Here is a 9,210-nt window from a genome sequence, read left to right as displayed (position 1 = left end):
ATGTAACTGCAACAGAACTCTGAATGCCTTTTGTTCAAGTTGCATTCGGCGAGTCCAACTGGAGAGCTCGCGCTAGTTGGACTGATTGAGTGGCCCTGTCATTTGGGCAACTGAACAACGGAACGCTTAGCCTGCAAGTCCCTCGGATTCCAGTACTGGTGGGGAGGGCACGACTAAGAGACTAGCTTGTAAGCAGCAAGCTAGTCTTATATTAATTAGCGTGCTTCTATTATATTTATGTAAACTAACTTCCTAAACATAATCTTTCATCTTCCTACTAACTTTTACCTTCTTTCATCTATCTTCCATCTCTCCCCTTTCTGTTTTCCTTACTTTCTTTATCTTAACATCATCTTTCGCACGTCTCTCTTCATCCGTCATTCTTTAGCTATTTTTTTCGTAGTCCATTGTTTTTTCATTCATTGGTCTTTCTTATTTCGCATTCCTTGTTCTTTCTTTCTACTTCTTTGTTTCTTCAAACTTCTTATTTCACATTCTTTATTCTTTACACTTTCTTCAAATTCATAAATTTTTCGATTCTTGCATTGATACTCCCTATGCAATCGTGTTCTAGCGTCCGATTTCCTGCTTTCTACCTTTGGGGGATGAACCTTCCACCAATTACGTGCTGAAGCCGTGGCTCAACCCGTGGCTTAGTTCAATATTGATACAATTTAATTGTCCCCCAATAACTGAAAATGTATCAATGGCAGTTTCCCTGGCTTTGGGTCAACAATGAACTGAACAGCCACGAAATGAAGTATCCTCAGCCTCCAACACGTGCAGTCCAGTTCAGTTTAGACCCAATGAATGGCCGCATATGGCGACACAAACAGAGCCTGTAAAGTTTTAAATCCGACACGTACATCAGCTCCAGTTGAATTCGAGTACCGTGTAAGGGTGCCCGTTGCAACACCTGCTGTGCCGGTCAGCCCTCTGATAGCTTTAATGAACACACACGAACTGTGCGACAGCCAATTTCGTCTATATTGATATGAACACGAAAAAAGTTCTTGGGCATGTTAATAATAACATATTGTGTTGCACAAACCCAATAAAATAGGCCAATCACAACGTATAATCGTTTCTTTTTTTTAATGTATATTACAGGCAATGGACGGATCGGAAGCGACGTCTATAACAGACTGAGACGATCTAGCCATACCTGTCAGTCTGTCCACTTCGACCATGATAGAAGCAGGAGACTGCCAATGCTAAAGCCCATTGGTTGTAGAAAGACTCTAATTGTGTTGATCGATAACTATAATCCTTCTACTATCGATAGAAATTGATATGCTCACTTCAAACGTCTTGTAAATGAAATCCACAATCAAATTATTGAACAATTAAACTTCACATAAGTTACACAAAGTTAGTAGAAAACACGTCATTGATTGTACAAAAATAGATTTGATTTAATTGTTTGATCTAATACGGGCAATTAGTTGTAATAGAGTTATGAACATTCGGATGATATCAGAGTAAATGCTGAGTGCGGCAATGATATAATCCTCCTCACAATACTGATTTTTATGACGTCCGACCATTAACTGTATATCATACACCAAGTATAAAGAAAATAGAATAAGGCTTATGCCCAAATAAATCATTTGCACTAGGGGGTCTTTCATTACGAAAGCAAGGATTCCAACAGCAAATGTTGCAAACCCCGTCACACATAGAAATGGACCATATCCAGTAAAGTCGCATGGGAAGCACATTGCGAATATAGTGAGGCAAATACAAAGTAGTACGGTCGTTCCAAATGCGTATAAAATCTGAAGAGAATTAGATAAAAGAAGATAAGGACTAAGGATGCTGCAAAATCTCTGTATCTATACTTAAAATATGAGGTCTCTAGCTTCAGTTCAGCTTCGATGAACGGACGAACGAGCAGAAAGACATCATACACCATAAGTACATTTTCCTTTCTATTTATGAACTACTATTCTTTGAAACCTGAAGTATAATAGCTCACCAAATTTGTTTGATAGTAAACGGTAGTAGAGCAGACCATCATCGTAGTGAAGATAGTATAAACAAATAGTAGAAAATAATTGATGGGCACTTTTCGAGATAGTCGTCTACAACAAAATATTACGCTACTACCGACGAACATTCCACCGGCGCCTATATACATCAAATACTTCTCCTTTTGGAACATATTTATTGCAAGAGGCCAGAAGAGGACTCCTACAGTACATCCAGCTGTAAAAGCCATTTGAAACTGAGAAGACAGTCATATAAGATTCATTTGAGATTAATCCTTTTGGAAAAATGCTCTCACGCCAATGATCACGAGGACTTTACTGATGAAATGACGCCGTGTCCTACCATCTGTCCAGTCTGTTCCTTCCGTAAGGTCATCCTCCTCCCTATACTGAGTGCGCCGGAAAGCCTCCATTTCGGTTCCTTTCGTGATTTTGTTGTGGATTCGTGTATCTTGTAATTTGTTTTATTGTATTGTGTATTATAATATTGTAATACGAGTTTCTTTTAAAACTAACTAGATTATACAGTGTTTACATGTGTATACGCATAAATTAATCAATATGCTTCGTTTTGGCTTTACCCCAAAATGAGCTTCGATCAGAGTGCACTATCTCCGTGATTAATTTTTATTAAGAAAAAAAAAACTCTGATTAGCAAAGTATAAAGATATTCTCGGGGCTTAAGCAACTCTATTTCATTTTTCTTGTCAAAAATTTGTTTTCTTGGATGAAGAACTGACTTAATTTGGGGAGCAACTGCTCCGTACTCCGCATTATAGGACATTTCATTGCACCATTTTTCAGGAATGGTGGCATTATGAAGGACCTAAACTAAAATACGCCAATAACGTAATCAAAGACAAATCACAGGACATTCCATCAAAGACAATTACACTAAATCTAGATTACCTACGCTGCTCAAAATAATTGTATAAAAAAGTAGCGCCATATAAAATCGAAAGGAATAGCATATCAAATGAAAAGAAAAACCTTACCAAGATTAAAAACAGCAACGATCTTTCGGAAAAGATAAAACTTTTAAGAAACTCTTTTTTTTCTCCCTTTGTGCTGCTAAAAATCATGTTATTTATTTTACTTCATAGTCTCACAATTTATGAAATCGCTTTTATTCTTAGTAAATTCATGTTTAGTTTGTAGTTTGTGTAATTTAGTGATTAATTAGATTAGGGGTTTGCCCTGCCCAAACATGTAAAATACATTTTATATGTAATATGTGCACACATATATACCAAATGTGATATTTTATTGCCTGGGTCGAGACGAAGTTTTAGAGTCAGTTACGCCCCGAAGGAAAATAGGTGTAAAATTCAATTTACAAACAGCCTGGAGCTTGATATTATTTTTAGTAATAACTAACGGAAAGAAAGATGAAAATACATTGTTAATATTTTAAAAATTATGCTCTTTTTTTTTTTTGTATTACTTTCGATAAAATTACAAATCTATAGTTTTTTTTTTTTTTTTTTTTTTTTTTTTAGGAGTGAATAGCAATAATGGACATAAATAATGTTTTTAGGGTTTTTGTTCTATAATAGGTTAAGTTAATTTTAATACATTTTAGTTTGGTTGTAAATTATTGTAATGTTAAAGTGTAGAATATATATAATTTAAGAGTTTTAGTTTCAATGCTTAGGTATAACTGTTTCGAGTACAATCAAATAATTAAGCTTTAATGTACACAGAACAGAGTATGTAGAATAATATATAGAATAATATTTCTCTTGACAAATTATACAAAATTCCATATTCATTAACAATCATTTTTACGTGTTGCTGCATTATATGTATGTTGGCTTGATTCTAAGGTAACGAATCGCAAAATAAATCAAATAATTTGCAGTTTTTTGTTTTTGCTAATGTGTTTAACAATTATGTTGTATAAGATCTATGGCCAATTTCACTTTTGACATGGATGAGAAGAACAATTGAACCACGCCTTGGTTGCCGCTGCAGGCGAACGAAACTTAAATAACACTTAACAAATATAAATTGCTTATAGATCTTAATGCGCTACGGATTCAATTCACACTTTACAAAAATGAATGAATCTAGACCAAAGCAAAAAAATGCACGCTCACAAATACGCAGATTTACTTAAGAGCTACAAAATCGGACTAAAAAATAAACAAACAAACAAACAAAAAAAAAGGAATCTTTACAATAGCTATTAATACGTATTTATATATAATATAGCATATAGATATCAATTACAAATAAGTTGGTATTTTAGTTTGTCGTTTGCCATTCGCCAGTTTTAGTGTTGTTTTTGAAGTGTTTAAATTTAATAATTATTAGTTCTGTTTTAATCCATTTAGTTTGTTTGCTTTTGTTATTTGTTGTTATTAGCCTAATATAAACGCTACACACTAGGATTTATTCTCACAGTCGTCGGGTTTGTGCTTAGTGCGTAAATTGCTCAATAGATCGGCACAGTTGTTGACCATCATAAGATATTCGCCATTCTCCAGATTGCCTGTTCCTGATATCTGTTCACGATTGTTAACATCTCCAATGTCGCCTCCAGCCGGCCCGCTGCTAACATTATAGCCTTGGCCCGAGGACGATTTCTCGTTTTGTCTGCAAATTACAATATGTGATTAATATAAGTGAATCAGTTTTAATTTAAGCTCGACTTCGACTTTACCGATTGTGAGTTATACTGTCAAGCATATTCCGGGACATAATCACAGCATTTTCCAATTCCTTCAGTAACAACGAGTTCTTCAGATTCGCATGCAGCTCCATTGCCGACTGCGTCGTCGTATACAACTTGTTGATCACAATGTGCACCAGGGCCTCGGCTAGAAATAATGAAATTTAGAATTGCATTTAGAATTTCTAATCTATTCTCTAGAGTTGGGGATGTAAGCAGTGGAAGCGGGCGGCTCGCGAGTTTCGTATATTCGATAAACGAACAATAATTTTATGTAGTTATTGGAATGAAAACTTTGACAAGATTCGATAATATCTAAGGGAATGAATGAATAGCTTTGGAATCTATACAAAAGATATTACAAATAACTAATTGTAATAAACTAATTAACAATGAAAAGACCTCGTATAATAAATACAATTTTTCGTCTATCAGTGACTGATCGAACTGCACAACTTTTGCAGAGGTTCGTTTTATATAGCACAGTCTCAAGGCCATGATATTGATTTACAAGGCTTCTCGGCTTAATTTCAGATTCATCTAATCTAGAATATTCAACCTCTTCTACTCTGGCACTCACAGTCAGCAGTTTCGTAGTCATCCCCGAGTCCTCCCGCTCGTTGCTTGAGCGTGGCCGCATTGGTCGCGTTGTTGTTCACTTTGCTCTTGTGATCGAAGCCCAAGTTACGGGGCCTGGGCGGCACCACTGGCTTATTGCCTGCAGCGATGTTGGGAGTCTCTTCCGAGCTGGAGTCGTCCTGCATGTTTGTGCCTGCATAGATGGAACACAAATTGATTAATTAGTTCTAGCTTCACATTCACATGGGTAAGAAATTTACCACTGTTAAAACTTGGAGCCTTGCGTCGATTGCTGTTGGCGTTGGGGTTTTTGTTGCTGTACTGTCGTGAGGTAGCTGCAAGACACGAGAGAGTTGATTAATTTCCTGCTCGGAGTTTAGCTTATTTCATATTATATAGATGATTATTGATCCAGCCTTTATAGCTCTACTTTAGTAAGTACAGAGCATCTTCTAGTCGAGCACTCTTTTGAACAGACACATTTTAAGCCAGAATACCCACCAATGGCTCCACTGCTGCGTCCTTGTCCGCTGCCCGCACTCCGCAATCGATTGATGTCTTCCGGCTCCGAGTCGCTCTGCAAAATAATCAATTTTAGTTAAGCTGCTAAGGTTATGGATCATGTGCAAATACTTACGACTTGATTAAGTACATTCATGGAGTTGCTGGACGCGCCGAGGGCCGATTTGCCCTGCAGACTGTTCCGCTTGCTGGCCGAACGAGTCACGTTGCCGTTGCGATGCTGGGCCACTGGCTTCTGGGGCGTGCCGTTGGACTTGCTGGCTGCAGATGAGATGAGTGAAGAGAGAAGAGAAGAGAAGAGAGACAATTAGCTCGAGCTGAAGCGAGGGGGTGGGGAGCTTGTCGTGGCGCTTACGCTTGCCAAAGTTTCCCATATGCAGATCACTCAGCGAGCAGGCGCGACGAATGGACGACTCCTCAATGGGTATGGGATTGAGCAATTTGGGGTTACCTGTAAGTAAGGCATAGACGGTTATTAGTTAGGCGGGGTTCACATGCCGGGGCAGGTGCTACACGAATCAAGTCTGTGTCGCAAATAAAGCAAATAAATATGCGTGTGTGAAGAGTACAACTTATATGGTACGAGTAAGAGTGTCACAGAGAGAGAGAGAGAGAAAGAGAAAACAAAAATGTTTTTGTGGATTTTACAACATCGAGGCTCAAGCACTCAAACCTTGTAGACGATCGATGATCAGCCCCTGATGAGCATCGCTCTTGGCATTCACTTGATCGCCATCCGCATCGCGATGCATGAACTCAATGCCATCATCATCGTCATCATCGTCGGCAATCACCTCCTTGGCCAGCTCCACGTCATTGCTATCGCCATCGCGATCGGCATTGCCGTTGTCGTTGCCGTGCGTGCGATGGTAGCCAAAGTCGGAGCTCTCCAACACATCCGGCAAGCTGCAATTCCGGCGTATGTGACGCGCATACGCACAGAGATCCGCATCACTCGAGGCCATCTGATCGGCGGCCAATTGTGACTGCTGGTCCTGGGCACGCGCCAGCATATCGAAATTCATGGTCAAACTCTTCACGTAGCCCTTTTCCTTCGAGTTGCAGGCAAAGGGACGCAAGCGTGTCTCGGTGGCCTTTCTGATCTGCTCAATCTTGCGCTCCTCCATGGCTATCAGCTTCTCTATAATGTCTATTTTCTTGGCTATGTCCTGGCACTGATTGCTGGTGGAGTTGGCTCCACCACCGCCACCCGAGCGCTCCACATTATCTCTATTCTTTTTCTGCTTGACCCGCTCCTGCTGGATTTCGTCGACCACAGCCTGCAGCTCGGGCTTCTTATACAGCTTCAGGCTCTGCATATTCTCCATGTTCTCGGGCGCATTTCCATTCTCGGCAAAGTACATTTCAAAGCTGCGCTCCCCACCATAATCGCTGGGCAGACTGCCCACCAGAGGCGCCTCCGCCTCCTCCTCCGCTTCCAGCTCCATTTCCGTCTCCGCTTCCGACTCAACTGCGTTGCTATTGATGTCATTCAGATTGGCTTGCTCCCTCTTCGCACTGGGCGTATACTTGATTTGCGAAACAGTATTGAAGCGCACACTGATCTTCGGCCGTGACTTCTGGCGCACGCTCGTGGCCCGGCGACTGCTCTCACTGGTGTCGAAGCGCGACACCTTCTTCAGGCAGCTGTGCGTCGCCAAGGCGCCGCTGCTCACCGAGCACCTCATGGCCGACGCCGTGGGTCGGGGCTGAGTGCGTTGCTGAGTTCGCTGCTTCTCCCGCTCGAACTTGAGCAAATTGTGCTCAAACTGTCGCACCACAGTGGCCGTTCTCGAGGTGCCCACGCCGGCCTGGCTCTTCTCCACATTGCACGTGAGCGTGGAGACCAGATTGTGCGGCTTGGCCGGTATGGGTGGCTTCGACGACTTGAGCTGCTTGCGCACAAACATCAGCGGATTGCTCGACTGGCCCTGAGCCGGAGCATACGACTGCCCGTGCGACTGCGCCAGAGGATTCGAGTTGCGCTGCTGCTGCTGCCGCTGCTGGGCAAAGTCTGTGCTGAGACTCTTGTTCACGCCCGACGTGTACTGCTTGTTCTTCGAACGCAGCGTGGGTATGTGCTCCACAGTGGCTGCTCCTCCTCCTGCTCCTGCTGCTGCTGCTGCTGCTGCTGCTGGCACTGAGGCGAGACGTGGATAGGTTTTCGAGCTGGGCAGCGGAGTGAGCGGCTTCAGGTTGTAGCCAGTGACATCGAAGCTGTCATAGGTGGCTGCCGAGGCTGCAGCCGCCGTCTCCTGCCGCATGTAGTAGTCGAAGCTGCCGTAGGCATTCGGACTGCTGCCATACGACTTGGACACGGGTCCGTGCAAAATGAAGTTCCGTATGCCCGCATGGCACTGCATCGCCTGCAGCGGGCGGTGCGGGTCGAGCGAGGGCGGATCGAGCGGTGCGCTCTTGCAGTCGCTCTCGTCGGAGAGCACGCTCTCGAGACTGTTGCAGTAGCTGCCGCCATCGGAGAGCAGCGACTCCTGGCTGAGCTCATGCGGCAGCTGGCCCGAGCTGCTCAGGAAGAAGCTGGCACTCGAGTGGCGCTGCGTCTCCAGAAAGCGCGCCTCCTCGAGCCGCTGCTGGGTTTCGGCGAACTGCTCCGGCTTCAGTATGTCCGAGAGCGAGACCTTGCGCTCGCACTGATAGATCTCACGGTAGACATAGTACTGAGCGCGTGGCGGCGTCGCCGTTGGCGTCGATCTGGCGCTGGCGCTGTCCAGGGCGCGCAGATTGGCCGGCATGGAGCAGGAGGCGGGCAGTGCGGGGTATCTGGCGGGCTCATCAAGATCGCCGTATTTGCGCGTTATCTCATCGATCATCTTCTCGGTGTCCGCATGAATCATGTCCAGAATTGTGCGCGCATCATCGGCATAGACCGAGTGCCGCTTGGGCTCCACCGGGGCCGCTCGCTCCGCTTCCATCGACCATTCCACCTCCTCGTGCACAGGCGAAACGGGACACGACTTGTAGTGCTTGAGAATGCTCGGCGTGCGACGATTGTTGCCCGCCGGATTACGCTTGGCAGCACTCGGACGAGGCGTGGTCTGCGCCGTGGTTTGCCTCGACGTTACATACGAGCCTGGGCCATGGCTAAAGGGCACGCCCGGCGGCGGATGGATCTGGTGAACGCCCACATGATGCGGATAGGGCGGATAGTGCTGCTGCACCTGGCGCATGGTCTGAAAGTTTTGCTGCAGCTTCGACTTGGACGCGGCGCTATTAAAGAACTGCGGCACAGGGCAGCCGTATGGCTGAGGATATTGTTGTTGAGGTGGCTTCTGCTGCTGCTGCTGTTGTTGTTGCTGCTGCTGCTGCTGTTGCGCAGCAGTTGCCGCATTTGATCTAATATACTGTGAATTATCGGGGGAATCAACTGGAGGGGTTAATCAACAAGTTCAAATAGCAACAAAACAAAAGCAACAAACAGAAAACACA

General features: G+C 43.9%; 2 protein-coding genes across 14 annotated transcripts in view; both read right to left on the bottom strand.

Moving 5' to 3' along the window:
- Positions 1–1,390: 1,390 nt before the first annotated feature.
- On the bottom strand, positions 1,391–3,297 carry LOC108610565 (protein lifeguard 1). The gene is made up of 3 exons (XM_018002740.2): positions 2,288–3,297; positions 1,979–2,227; positions 1,391–1,778 (listed from the first exon to the last, which is right to left on the bottom strand). Exons 1-3 carry the CDS (start codon positions 2,402–2,404, stop codon positions 1,416–1,418), a joined length of 729 nt encoding a protein of 242 aa, XP_017858229.1. The 5' UTR covers positions 2,405–3,297; the 3' UTR covers positions 1,391–1,415.
- An 869-nt stretch (positions 3,298–4,166) lies between these two features.
- Wdr62 (WD repeat domain 62) overlaps positions 4,167–9,210 on the bottom strand; it is a 76,372-nt gene continuing 71,328 nt past the window's right edge. For 9 of the 13 annotated variants that reach the window (XM_089464718.1, XM_089464717.1, XM_089464721.1 and 6 more), the window contains 8 exons: positions 6,440–9,148; positions 6,122–6,217; positions 5,882–6,027; positions 5,746–5,821; positions 5,505–5,579; positions 5,246–5,437; positions 4,657–4,813; positions 4,167–4,589 (listed from right to left, as the gene is read on the bottom strand). In XM_089464718.1, the coding sequence (XP_089320844.1) occupies positions 4,379–4,589; positions 4,657–4,813; positions 5,246–5,437; positions 5,505–5,579; positions 5,746–5,821; positions 5,882–6,027; positions 6,122–6,217; positions 6,440–9,148 (3,662 nt within the window). In that variant the 3' untranslated portion in view covers positions 4,167–4,378. The remainder of the gene's footprint in view (positions 4,590–4,656; positions 4,814–5,245; positions 5,438–5,504; positions 5,580–5,745; positions 5,822–5,881; positions 6,028–6,121; positions 6,218–6,439; positions 9,149–9,210) is intronic. The other 4 variants (XM_089464726.1, XM_089464724.1, XM_089464725.1 and 1 more) reach the window with 1 other exon arrangement.

Source organism: Drosophila arizonae, chromosome 3 (genome assembly GCF_054131065.1).
Source record: "Drosophila arizonae isolate 15081-1271.41 chromosome 3, UAZ_ARI_1.0, whole genome shotgun sequence".
Lineage (NCBI taxonomy): Eukaryota > Metazoa > Arthropoda > Insecta > Diptera > Drosophilidae > Drosophila > Drosophila arizonae.
This window is presented reverse-complemented; position numbering and strand designations above follow the sequence as displayed.

What these genes read in the sequence shown, in the direction of transcription:
- LOC108610565 (XM_018002740.2), bottom strand. Translation starts at nt 2,404, where the DNA reads ATGGAGGCTTTCCGGCGCACTCAGTATAGGGAGGAGGATGACCTTACG. An exon ending in AAGTCCTCGTGATCATTGGC is followed by an intron (nt 2,228 to 2,287) that starts GTGAGAGCATTT and finishes CTGTCTTCTCAG; the next exon opens with TTTCAAATGGCTTTTACAGC. An exon ending in TTTACTATCAAACAAATTTG is followed by an intron (nt 1,779 to 1,978) that starts GTGAGCTATTAT and finishes AATTCTCTTCAG; the next exon opens with ATTTTATACGCATTTGGAAC.